This window comes from Astatotilapia calliptera, chromosome 9 (assembly GCF_964374335.1).
Source record: "Astatotilapia calliptera chromosome 9, fAstCal68.1, whole genome shotgun sequence".
NCBI classification, from domain to species: Eukaryota; Metazoa; Chordata; class Actinopteri; order Cichliformes; family Cichlidae; genus Astatotilapia; species Astatotilapia calliptera.
In genome coordinates, this window is record NC_137430.1 from 2,568,439 (window position 1) to 2,582,686 (window position 14,248).

The 14,248-nt window shown below is 43.9% G+C and overlaps 2 protein-coding genes across 2 annotated transcripts in view; both read right to left on the reverse strand.

The window, feature by feature from the left end:
• The window catches only part of LOC113029840 (uncharacterized), a 272,650-nt gene that overhangs the window by 24,534 nt on the left and 233,868 nt on the right, over positions 1-14,248 (reverse strand). The window lies entirely within an intron of this gene.
• Positions 4,188-13,520, reverse strand: LOC113028706 (uncharacterized). Its single transcript, XM_080306299.1, has 3 exons — positions 13,254-13,520; positions 5,665-6,934; positions 4,188-5,307 (listed from the first exon to the last, which is right to left on the reverse strand). The coding sequence occupies exon 2, from the start codon at positions 6,806-6,808 to the stop codon at positions 5,666-5,668; it is 1,143 nt and encodes a 380-aa protein (XP_080162425.1). The 5' UTR covers positions 6,809-6,934; positions 13,254-13,520; the 3' UTR covers positions 4,188-5,307; position 5,665.

Below are 14,248 nucleotides of genomic sequence, written 5' to 3' on the forward strand. Positions count from 1 at the left end.
GCAGAGGATGTACTTCCTGAGGCAGCTGAAGAAATTCAACCTGCCAACACGGACGATGATGCAGTTCTACACTGCAATCATCGAGTCCATCCTCACCTCCTCCATCACCGTGTGGTACGCTGGAGCCACTATCAGGGACAAACAGAGACTGCAGCGTGTTTTGCGCTCTGCTGAGAAGGTGATTGGCTGCAGACTCCCATCTCTGCAGGACCTGTACACCTCCAGATCTCAGCTGACCCTTCTCACCCTGGACACAGTCTGTTTGACCTGCTCCCCTCAGGCAGGAGGCTCCGGTCCATTCGCACCAGAACCTCTCGCCATAAGAACAGTTTCTTCCCCTCTGCTGTTGGACACATGAACAATAACCATAAGACTGTTCCCACCACAAACGCATGACCTATACTGTGTTCACTGCATCGGTCCCATGCACTGATCATCACCTGCATTCATGTATATTTCAATCTGCTTATCACTTTTTTAAATGTTTATTTTTATTTATTTATTTTACAGGCTGCGTCACGCCTGTTCAAGAGTTGCCCACAACAGATGGCAGGAATAAAATCTCCGCAAAACTTTTCTGGCACAACTTCACCTGTTTCCAAGGTGCATGGAGAGGATGAAAGAATTCAAAAAGCAGGAACTCCAGCAACACTTGAGGGAAGATGAACAACTTTAATAATTGACCAACGCGTTTCGGCTTGTGGCCTTCATCAGGGTCATAGTAAAACATTGTAAAAATTGCTTAAATACAAGACAGGAAACAGAAAAAAGATTCCAAATTAACCAGTCAAAACTTCATAGATAGGTCAGCTGACATATAATAGGTAGGTATTGGTTAATTGGCTCACGCCCAAGTAAATATCGGACTAGATCATTACTGATGAGGAGGAGGGGGGGGTGACATAACCCCCATATGTCTGAAAATAACACATGCATGAAATGCATAAGGAGGATGCTATAAATATACACACGGGTTTTAAAAAAAAGGGGGGGCAGTCTTTAATGGTAAAAGCACGTTTGAATTAGAAAACAAGATTACAGGAAGGAATAAATTCAAATTCAAATTCAAATTTTTATTTGTCACGTACACAGTCATACACAGTACGATATGTAGTGAAATGCTTGGACAACTGAATAATAAGATAAAATATATAAATTAAATTGAAAATAAAATAACTGTACAACAAAATACACAATACACAATAACAGCAGCAGTGATTTAAGTGATTTAAGTGATGAAGTGAAAGTAAAATCTCCAACTACAAACTAAATGAAAAAATGTTTGGCTGTCCAGACAAAACCTTCTTGGGGTCCAGATTTGGACCAGAGTCAGGGGATTGGGGATCCCTGTTGTAGGGTCTACCTTACCATGTAAAGCACTTGAAGGAGACTGTTGTTATGATTGAAATAAAACCCAACTGAAAAACTAAACACACTAACATTTTGTCACAAATTCAGCAGAGAGAAGTCCCTCGCTGTGCACACAGAGCCGAGAAAAGAGACGCTCATGTCTGTTCATTTCTGCTCTGTTTGATGAAAACTGTGTTACTGAGGAACAATGAGAGGACTCGCCTCTGAACACTCAGCGTGAGGAGTTGACACTGCAATAACATTCACACATCAACATACAGAAGATTGTTTCAGTGTTAGGTTTAGTGAAATTTGAGGTTAATGGTGTGCCTCAGACTTTGTAATTCCCGTGTGTGTGACTTATTGAAACATTCTCCTAAATGCAAAACAAGGTTTACCTTTTAAGACTAAATAAATCTGAAAGCTTTTCCATCCTAAAAGAGGACAACAATGTGTAGTTTATGATGTTCTAAAGGTTTCAGCAGCTTTTTGAATTTGTCACACGTGTGGAAATGTATGAGTGAGTCTTTGTATCTTACTGTGAGTGATGCTCGTCAGCACACAAACCCAGAGTTTCTCTACAGGAACACAGAGAGAGTTATTCCCTGTACTGTAAGGACACATTCAGCATTGTGCAGTAACTCCAGATCAGCCCAGTTAAATGATTACATGGATGTGAGTGTGATCGTCAGAGCAGCACTGATCAGTGTCAGGTTATAATGACCAAGGTGTACACAAACACTAAGTTTGATATTAAAATGTGTGAAGTGTAAATTCAGCCAAAGCCTTTAACTGGGCTGTGAAAAAATACAATGCCTGTGTCTCAATCTCGCATCTCATATGAAGTGAAGAAATATTTTTAAAAATAATATGAAGGCAATAAGAGAGTGTTACAAGCATAGCTCTAGAGAATGCAGCCTCATGGGCAGTGCAGTCCGTGCTGCAGGGAGAATGGACTGCCATACCCGTGATGTGTCTGTGAGCGAGGAGGGAGAAAAAGGAGAAAAGTACAAGTTGTCATAGAGCAGAAACGCGAGCTGGAAGCATGTAAATACAATAATAATCACTGCAGCCAAAAGTACGCTATTAAGACTCGACTGTACACTGTGTTCGTGTTTTCCTCCCAAACAATAAGCTCCGTTGGAGCCTTTCAACGCCTCTCTCTGTCTCTGGCTAGCAAACTTGACCCAGACAACAAAGTTCTGTAATCTGTAGTGGAATACATTTTAAAAGTAACCTTCCCAACACTGTTAATAGACCTCTCTGCATTGAATCATACTTGTTATTAATCTCTGTCTGTCTTTTCTCCTGTCTTCCTTCTCTCACCCCAACCAGTTGTGACAGATGGCCGCCCCTTCCTGGTTATTTGAGAGTTCTGCTTTCCTGTTAAAAGGGAGATTTTCCTGCCGTTTTCATCAGATTCCACTACACTGCATTTTCGCAGGAAATGCAACTTTTTATATTTTTTATTTAACATTTAATTAACAATATATATATTTGGATTCAAACTAGAACAAGACTTGGTATTATTTAAATGGTATGCTTATGTCTCAGACATTACCCCCCAAAAATTGGACTCATGTCTCAAAAGTTTGTCTGCTAAAGGATTGCCTACATTTGATAGCTTGATTAAAGATGGAAATTTAATTAGTGTTGATACATTGAAACAAAAATACAATCTGGAAAGACAGGATTTATGCCGATACTTGTTAATAAGACACTATATAAAGAGGACAATTAGAGTGGTGTCGGACACTAATGTAGATTTGATAGCAATGCTCAAAAAGGCATATAGTGGTGACGTCAACAAAAAACACATTTCCTGTTTGTATACATTTTTTACAAATAAGATGGGAGAAGGAGGGAGGAGTGTGCATAACATAAACAACAATTGAAATGCACTAGCTCACAAAGATGGAGGGAATTTGGATGGAAATTTTGATTAGGTTCTTTATCACCTCTTACCAAAAGACTCATTATGATGGGAATCCCCCGTATGCTGGAGAAAATATGGACACAGACCTCTGACATTTGCAGGCAGAATTTTAAACCTTGGGTGAAATGTGGTCAATGCAGTTCTTAAGCATGCATGCAAATGTTCATTAGTCAGCTGTGAGCGAGTTTTCCCCATTCATCTTTAAATGCCAGATTTTCACTTCAGGAAGCACACAGCCCCACTCCACTGACGACTTGCTGTTGGCCAACACCCTCAATGACTTTTACTGCCGGTTTGATGAGACATCGAGCAGCTTTCACACCTCAATAGAGACACTTTGGTCACTCATCCTCCCACCTTCCCCACTCCCCCCACAACAGAGCCATCGACGCTATCAAAGACTTCACCCACAGGAGCCCCCTTCTCACTTCACACCTATGAGGACTTCACACCACCTTCTCCCACTACAACCCTTCATATTCATGAAGCAGATGTGAGGACGCAGTTTATCCCTTTAGACCTACTAAATAACCAATTTAATTCAATTCAGTTGTAAGGTCTTTATATCAAGCTCTGCTGTGTTCAAGCTATTAATTACTGTACGCAGGAGAACCAAAACACACATCAAACATTAAAGTTCAGTTATGCCAGCTTTAACCTTGGGATGCCTCAGCTTCTCCTTTATATCCCCCACACTCAACTCTCTGCATCAGGAAGCTCCTGGCACTGGTCACCCTGGGAGTTTCGTCCTTCTACGCCCCAACAGTGAGCAGATAACATAGTGAAGCATCGCCAAGCAGTTTTCACAAGGTCATGCTGACACAAAATTTGACTGACTTTAAACACTGGTCACTTCAGGTGTTGCTCTGATATACAGGAAATGACATCACGGCTCAAACTCTTTGTCAGTAAACCATTTCTTTATTTAACATGTAAAGTTTTGGTTTAACTGTTGCAGGATTTCATTACACAAACAAGCTGAAAAAAAACTGCAGAACACCTGGATCAATGCATTCAATAAAAATTTAACAGGAAACAGATTTCTTAATCAAACTGCTGGAACAAAGCTAACCACTCAACACAAACACTACAGTAGAACAGTTTAGAAAGCTTAAAATGTAACGAGAGGCACATTTTCATTCATAGGTGCCTCATCAGATCTTTACAGAAGACTCCACCTGAACTCTGTGGAGCCTGATCTCAAGGGTTTAAGTCTGACCCTGAAACCAGAAGAGGATCTTTCTGTCTCTGCAGATTCACTTTGATCCAGAGATGGGAGTGATTTCAGTCCTGCATCACGCTGATGTTTGCACAGAGGAGTTAATTTAGTAAACGTTTTTGAACATTGGTAACAGTAAAACAGTTCCTTCATAATCATTATGCAAATTTTTACTCTGTGAATGGTACTCATGGCCATTGATCAGTGGTTGTTGATCAATGGCCATAAGAATTTGCATATTAATGATGAAGAAACTGACCTCACAGCCCATTGTTCACTCATTGGGCCGGTTTCAGTCGTTATGCAAATGTACTGTTTACAAGATTAACGTAAAAGCGGGAATCAAGACGTAACAGTTTATTTGTAACATGGAATCGTTTGTGAGTGGAGTATGAACTGAGATTACTCAAACTCTTTCACAGATGAAGTTCTCTTTCATGTGTCTGCGTTCATGCTTAGTATGATCACATGATTGGGAAAAGGTTTTGTCACAGTGTCTGCACTTGTATGGTTTCTCTCATGTGTGGACTCGTTTATGCTTTTCAAGCTGACGTGCACTGATGAAGGATGACCTACACTGATCGCAGACATGCTTTTTAACGCCACTGTGAATGACTTCATATTGTTTGAAGTGCTTTGAAGTGCTTTCTTTACAGTAGTTCATTTCGTCTCCAGTGTGTCTACGTTGATATATTTTCAGAGTCCTTCAATGACTTCAAGTTTTTCCACAAAGGTCACAACAAAAGTCTTTCCCGCAGCGATGACAGGGTTGAGAACTTGATCCATCTGTGTTGCTCTGCTTCTAAACAAAGACACAAAGACAGTGTAAGTCAGTCCGTCAACATTTTTATCCTGAACGTCGCCTGAGATAAAGAGCATCTCTGCCAAAGTCCAATTACATTTTACTGTTTACATTGTCACACTCAGCTCAATTTAATGTGCTATAAAAACCATAAGAGTAAAAACATTAAATTAATAGTTTAATGCTACAATAACAGTAATACAATTCTCAAACACTATCCCTAAAAACCTGTGATCAGAGTCTGAATAATCATTCAGAGCTGCCTTTCCATGCTAACATGCTAACATGCTAATACAATTTGATGAGCAGAGTTGTTTCAAACAGTCGGGCTGACAACATAAAAACAAAAATACATACCTCACAGTAGCTGCACTTGTAGAGTCTTTCTAGTGTGGATCTGTTGGTGTGCTTTCAGGTAACGTGGAGATTTAAAAGTCTTCTCACACAGGTCACATTTATAAGGTCTCTCCTCAGAGTGGGTAAACATGTGACATCGTAACTCTGTGTTTGTAGCAAACTGTTTGCCACACTGCTCACAGCAGTACACATCATGTCTGGTGTGAATGCGTAGGTGTGTATTTCGGCTCCCTATCTGGCTGAAGGTTTTTCCACAAATGTCACAGCTGTATGCCTTAATTCCAGAGTGGGTAACTAGATGGCTCTGTAAGCTGCTACTGCGAGTAAAAGCTCTGCCACACTGATCACAGCTGTACGCTTTAACTCCACTGTGGATGAGTTGGTGTGTTTTTAAGCTTCCAGAGTGGGTAAAAGACTTTCCACACTCGTCACAGCTGAACGGTCTCTCTCCAGTGTGGATGAGTTGGTGTGTTTTTAAGTTTCCAGAGTGGGTAAAAGACTTTCCACACTCATCACAGCTGAACGGTCTCTCTCCAGTGTGGATGAGTTGGTGTATTTTTAAGCTTCCAGAGTGGGTAAAAGACTTTCCACACTCGTCACAGCTGAACGGTCTCTCTCCAGTGTGGATCAGTTGGTGTGTTTTTAAGCTTCCAGCGTGGGTAAAAGACTTTCCACACTGCTCACAGCTGAACAGTCTCTCTCCAGTGTGGATGAGTTGGTGTGTTTTTAAGCTTCCAGAGCGGGTAAAAGACTTTCCACACTCGTCACAGCTGAACGGTCTCTCTCCAGTGTGGATCAGTTGGTGTGCTTTCAAGTTTCCAGATTGGGTAAAAGACTTTCCACACTCGTCACAGCTGAACGGTCTCTCTCCAGTGTGGATCAGTTGGTGTGCTTTCAAGTTTCGAGAGTGGGTAAAAGACTTTCCACACTCGTCACAGCTGAACGGTCTCTCTCCAGTGTGGATCAGTTGGTGTGTTTTTAAGTTTCGAGAGTGGGTAAAAGACTTTCCACACTCGTCACAGCTGAACAGTCTCTCTCCAGTGTGGATGAGTTGGTGTGTTTTTAAGCTTCCAGAGTGGGTAAAAGACTTTCCACACTCGTCACAGCTGAACGGTCTCTCTCCAGTGTGGATGACCTGATGCATTTTTAGGGAAGCTTTCACAGTAAAATCTTTCCCAAACTCGTCACAGTTGTATTTTTTTCTTCCACTTCTTTCTTCAACGAATTTGTCGGGCTCCTGAGAGCGTTGACTTCTCGATCCACGTTGGTCCTGCAGTGACAGAGATACAAACAGAGGCAGTGAGTTGTGGGAAATTCATTATTCTAACCGGCCTTTTATTAGTGGTATTTTGTGACCTTTTATTGAATAAGTAGTTATACTTCTTTTCATACACACATTGCAAATGTGCTCATGAGAGTTGGCATTCAGTCTTTTGAGGGTCAATGCAAACACACGTACAGACACAGATAAATATTAGACTTGTTTCTAGGGCAAAGGTGAGAGACATTTGGCCTGCAAAGTGTCTGTACGCCTGCCCAGTGAGATTAGCACATGATGTAAAAGAGTTTACCCACGCTTATTTACCCACGCTTATTAGCACAGAGGAGCATAGCTGATGCTATAGCAGTGGAACGGAAAATAGTTGGGCATTTTAAACATTCCGCCTTAGCCTACTCCCGCCTCGAGGACATTCAGGGACAGGTCAACCAGCCAAAAAAAGAGACTGCAGCAGGACGTACAGACGCGCTGGAACAGCACGCATTACATGCTCCAGTCCCTCATTGAGCAAGAGCGAGTTCTGGGCGTTTCTGAGCACGAACTCCCTGACTATCTCACCGCTCACCAATGGGCTCTTACGGAGACGACTGTTGCCATCCTCGCCCCCTTTGAGGAACTAACTAAAAAAGTGAGCAGCTACGACGCACTAGCCTCTGATGTCATCCCAGCTGTGACTGTGCTTGTGAGACTTCTAAACAGAGAAACAGACGAGTAAATACCTCTCATCCCCATGTAGCAGTGTGGAAAGTGAAAGTCTTTTTAGCTCAGTGTCACACATTATAGATGAAAACAGAAACAGTCTGACTGCTGATAATGCAGAAAAGCTACTTTTCTTATAAAAAAAAAAAAAACCTGCCACTCACTTTTTCTCTCCATTAAGTGAGTCATCTTAGACTTGATGTTAATACCTACCTCAGTTGCACTGACTGCCACAGTTCTATGTCGGTGGATGTTGTTAGTTTATTCAAATATTGTGCACTAAATAGCAAAGATGTTTATTAATGCCCCTTGTGTTGTCCAAAGCGGCAGAGTTTACAATAAACTGAAAACAATACTTGAGTTGCACTGTCACTGTTTACATTTTTTTCTCATAATTATTTATTCTGTGATGTGTTGCATACAACATGCTTTTCATTTTAAATAAATGTGCTTAATTCCAAGTGTGAGTGAGTGAGTGAGTGAGTGAGTGAGTGAGTGAGTGAGTGAGTGAGTGAGTGTGTGTGTGTGTGTGTATAGCGTAGTGGACTACACGCCTTTGGAACCCAGGATCGCACGTTCCATTCCTGCCTGGGGCGTCTGTATCCAGTAAGGGTCCTAAGGCTAGATCCCCTATGCTAAGCGAGCCTACCGCAGACATGAGTGAGACAGATAAATATGAAGGCATGCCGGCTCGGACGTCGCCCGGATCAACAAGGTCCGCGTCAGGTGTTGAGGAACCAGGGCACCCTGACGAAAAGTGGGCTACTGGAACAAGAAGGCATCGGTGGGCAAGAGACGAAAACAGGGCGTTGATGGAATGCTACTACGCAAGTAACCCCGGCGGAAGGGGCTACATGAATAGGATGACGGACCTATGGATTCTTCGATACCCAACATCCACAATGAAGGCGAAACAACTAGTAGCTCAGTGTTCCAACATTCGAAAGAAGGGACTGATATCACAGCTAGAGATTGATGAGGTACAACAGAACACACATGCTATGGCAAGGAGGAGTCAGGACGCCAGGTCAGGGGGGAGATATCATCACCCCCACCCGAGATTAGCCCCAAGTGCGATAGGAGAAGGATCGTTGAGTGCGAGAGGAACTGACCTGAAAAATAGGAGCTTGAAACCTGGATCCCCCGTAGCCGGTTACCAAGATTACATGAAGTAACCTCAGAAGGTCTGCTAGATGATGTTAATGCAGCACTACGGACAATACCTACAACCACGATTACCGACACTAACAAGCTGATCTACAATACGGCAGCAGTGATCAGTGAGATGCTTGGCTACAAGTTGAACAGCCACAAGGGGCAGTACCCTCCATGGAGAAGGAGGCTAGAGGGCAAGATCAAAGTAGCACGGAGGGAGGTTAGCCAACTAACAGAGTTGCAGAAAGTTGCGACAAAGAAGGTGCATAAGAAATACAGCCAGCTGTCCATACCTGAGGCCTTGGAAACTGCCGAGCAAAGACTCACAGCCTTGGCCAGCCGCTTGAGGAGGTACACCAGAGAGATAGAAGGCAGGAGAATAAACCAGCTGTTCTCCACAGAACTCTCAGTGGCAAGGGAACAATAATAAGAGAACAGCACCACCAAGGCTGGAGACGGAGCAATACTGGAAGAGCATATGGGAGAAGGACGCAACCCATAACGGCAATGCTCAGTGGCTAGTGGATCTGAGGGCAGACCACAGCGACCTCCCTGAACAGGGTCCAGTAACCATCACAGTGGCAGATATCCAAGAAAGGGTCTCCAGTATGAAGAGTTGGACAGCACCAGGGCCCGACATGGTTCACGCCTACTGGCTAAAGAAGCTGACTGCACTCCACAAGCGTCTGGCAGCACAAATGAACCAGCTGCTAGTTAACGAGAGACACCCGGAATGGCTAACCGAAGGTCGGATGGTCCTGATCCCCAAGGACCCCAAGAAGGGACCGGTCCCCTCCAACTACCGACTAATAACCTGCCTCAGTACTACATGGAAGCTCCTGTCAGGCATCATATCGGCTAAGATGAACAGGCACATGGGTCAATACATGAGTGGGACACAGAAAGGAATTGGCAAAAATACCAGAGGCGCAAAACACCAGCTACTGGTAGACAGAACAGTCAGCCGAGACTGCAAGACCAGACTGACCAACCTGTGCACTGCCTGGATTGATTACAAGAAGGCCCATGACTCAATGCCCCACAGCTGCATACTGGAATGCCTAGAATTGTACAAGATCAATGGGACCCTAAGAGCCTTCATCAGGAACTCAATGGGGATGTGGCGTACAACACCAACTCCAAGCCCATAGCACAAGTCACCATCAAGTGCGGGATCTATCAAGGAAATGCTCTGTCCCCACTGCTGTTCTGCATAGGCCTGAACCCCCTCAGTGAGATCATTAACAAGACTGGCTACGGATACCGACTACGGAACGGAGCAGTTGTCAGCCACCTCCTGTACATGGATGACATCAAGCTGTATGCCAAGAGTGAACGAGACATCGATTCACTGATCCACACTACCAGGCTATACAGCAATGACATTGGAATGTCGTTCGGACTGGAGAAGTGTAGTCGGATGGTAACAAAGAGAGGGAAGGTAGTCAGAACTGAGGGGATTGAACTACCAGAAGGCAACATTGCAGACACAGAGGACAGTTACAAGTACCTGGGGATCCCGCAGGCGAATGGGAACCATGAAGAGGCCGCTAGAAAAGCTGCAACCACCAAGTACCTGCAGAGGGTCAGGCAAGTCCTGAGGAGTCAGCTGAATGGTAAGAACAAGATCCGGGCCATCAACACGTGATCAGGTACCCTGCTGGGGTAATAGGCTGGCCAAAGGAGGAGATAGAAGCCACTGGCATAAAGACAAGAAAGCTCCTTACCATGCATGGAGGGTTTCACCCCAAGTCCAGCACCCTGAGGCTGTACGCTAAGCGGAAGGAAGGGGGCCGAGGACTGGTGAGTGTCAGCACCACAGTCCAGGATGAGACAACGAACATCCAAGAATACATTGGAAAGATGGCCCCAACTGACCGAGTGCTCAGTGAATACCTCAGGCAGCAGAAACCCAAGAAAGAGGAGGGAGAAGAGGAACCATCATGGAAGGACAGGCCCCTGCACGGTATGTACCACCAGCAGATAGAGGAGGTGGCTGATATCCAGAAATCTTACCAGTGGCTGGACAAAGCTGGACTGAAAGACAGCACAGAGGCACTAATCATGGCAGCACAAGAACAAGCTCTGAGTACAAGATCCATAGAGGCTGGGGTCTATCACACCAGGCAAGACCAGGCACCACTGTAAAGATGCCCCAGAGACAATCCAGCACATAACAGCAGGGTGCAAGATGCTAGCAGGCAAGGCATACATGGAACGCCATAACCAGGTGGCCGGCATAGTGTACAGGAACATCTGTGCCGAGTATAACCTGGAAGTCCCGAGGTCAAAATGGGAGATGCCCCCAAGGGTGGTGGAGAATGACCGAGCTAAGATCCTGTGGGACTTCCAGATACAGACTGACAAAATGGTGGTGGCTAACCAACCGGACATAAATCTCCATCAAACATGCCAGGTTCACTTTCTTTACTGTCAGAGTCACTTTCCGTGCCGTGCGGCTCCTCGGAAATGATGTCGGCTTTTGCGAAAGCTCGAACAACAGTGCCAGCAGACATGTTAGCCCAAGCATCTACAATCCATTGGCAAATTGTGGCATAACTCGCCCGGCGCTGCCTTCCACTCTTGGTGAAACTGTGGTCTCCATCGGTCATCCATCGCTCCCAGGCCGCTCGCAGCCTTACTTTGAACGGGCGATTCACACCGATGTCCAGCGGTTGGAGTTCCTTTGTCAGGCCTCCCGGAATGACAGCAAGCTCACAGTTCATTCGTTTCACTAGTTCTTTCACATCGGCTGTGAGATGGGCACGCATAGAGTCACAGATTAAGAGCGATGCGTGGAAAAAACCACCTGGTCTCCTTACATACACCTCCCTCAGCCACTCTTTCATCATTTCCTCATCCATCCAGCCCTTTTCATTTGCCTTAATGATGATTCCTGCTGGAAACTTCTCTTTAGGCAAAGTCTTTCGCTTAAAAATCACCATAGGCGGCAGTTTCTGTCCATTAGCATGGCAGCCAAGCACAACAGTAAAAGAAGACTTTTCATAGCCCGTTGTGCGTATTGCTACCGTGCTGGTCCCCTTCTTCTCCACAGTGTGACTCACCGGGATGTCAAAAGTGAGCGGGACCTCGTCCATGTTTGTGATGTGGCTGGGCTGGATGTGTTTGTCGCCGATGTGTTTGCTGCAGTAGGAGCTTTTCCTTATAATCCGCTGGAAGTTGCTGCGCTACCGTAGTCCTGGTCCGGATGGAAAAATGACACCGTTTCATAAAACGAAAGCACCAAGACGGACCTCCTTGGAAATGTTCAATGTTCATCTCTTCAGCTAGTGAAAGTGCTTTTAGCCGAATGGTGACCGTCGAAACGCTTCTCCCGCTCGTTCTTTGCTCGATGATCCACCGCTCGAGTCTTTCCTCCAACTCGGGACACCTCGCCTTATGTCCGCGGAAACTCAGCTGCGTTTTCTTGACCTGCCGGAGCTTGTTTTCTAGCTTCCTCCATTTGCGAACCATCGATTCGTTAATCTTAAATTCTCTCGCCGCTGCTCGATTTCCATGTTCCTCCGCGTAGCTGATGGCCTTCAGTTTAAACTGTGCTTCGTAAGTGTGTCTTTTTGCCATTTTCAGGGATGTTAAAACAACGATGTCCTGCATAACGCACATACCTGTTCATTTATACAGGTATGTGCGATAAAGTCAACGCACACACTTCACCCTTTAGCGTTCTCATGGTGTTCTCTACTACGTCCTCATTACAACACACAGGGCGCAATGCGCGCCGCACTTTTTGAAGAAAATCTAAGACTTTTAAGTGCGCCTTATGGTTGTGAAAATACGGTATGTATATATATATATATATATATATATATATATATGTATATATGTATATATATATATATATATATGTATATATATATATATATATATATATATATATATATATATATATATATATATATATATATATATACACACACACACACACACACACACACACACACACACACATACAGCTTCAAACGACGTGTGGACTATTAAATTCGTCGTTGACGAATTTGATTGTTGACGTAATCGAGACTAGTTGACTAATCGTGGCAGCCCTAATATATATATATCAATATTTTTCAATACACGTGTCCATATTTATGTCTCCAGATTGTTTGTATAGTGAGCCTTTAAGACTGTACTCTTGGAACAGTTTTTATTTTTGCTGCTTTTGTCTTACACTGTCAAATAAACACAGATTTGCAGCGTTTGTATGTGTGTGCAAAAGCAAATGTGCCAGGCCTCAAAGACAATGGGTGCTTTGCACAACAAAAGCAGGATGTGAATCGAGCATATGACCTGTACAAATCTCAGCAGGGGTGATTAACACCTCGGGACTTTCACCAGAAAATAAAAAAGTCAGAAATTCTAGTAGGTGTTGGGTTCAGGGGATTTCTGCAAATTTGCGCAGGGTTAGTAAATCAAGTGTTGAAGTTAGCTCGGTGCTTACCTTTAGATGAGCCCACAAACCGAGAGAAAGTCCGTGATGAAGCTGCAACTCTTTCTCTCAGCTACGATCCAGGAGACAAGGGTGGGCGGATCGATGCAGATATTTATCCAGACGTTGGTAGTGGTTTTTGATCGGTACGTTAGTTTGTTTCTCTCCTGTAGATTCACTTCTTTACTCGCTGTGGATGAAAAAGCAGCTCTGTCTGGGTGAACACCTCTTCTTATGCGGCAGACGCACTTTGCTCCGCCCCCTTCTTCCTGCCCTGCTGGGATTTGTTACTGTGCCGTCACGTGACTCAGATGCGCTCAGAAGACGCATTTGGACTGCAGAGAGTGAGAAAGAGGAGCAACATGTGGAGATATTTTATGACTGTAATTGAAAATGCTGGAGAACAGATGGAAGGCGTGTCAAGCCACAGGGGACCACAACAAGCTGTAGAGTTCAGCTTATTTTACCTCAGTTAAATGCTTTGACTGAAGTCTCACTGCACACACTCAAACTTAGTGTTTGTGTACACCTTGGTCATTATAACCTGACACTGATCAGTGCTGCTCTGACGATCACACTCACATCCATGTAATCATTTAACTGGGCTGATCTGGAGTTACTGCACAATGCTGAATGTGTCCTTACAGTACAGGGAATAACTCTCTCTGTGTTCCTGTAGAGAAACTCTGGGTTTGTGTGCTGACGAGCATCACTAACAGTAAGATACAAAGACTCACTCATACCTTTCCACACGTGTGACAAATTCAAAAAGCTGCTGAAACCTTTAGAACATCATAAACTACACATTGTTGTCCTCTTTTAGGATGGAAAAGCTTTCAGATTTATTTACTCTTAAAAGGATAAAAGATCTTTTTAAGAATTTTGCATTCAAGACGAGAATGTTTAAATAAGTCATGTAAATGAGAATTTCAAAGTTGGTGGCTGCAGTATATACAAATTGGTGTATCTCAAAAATAAAACTATGAAGACACTCAAAATTAATTTGG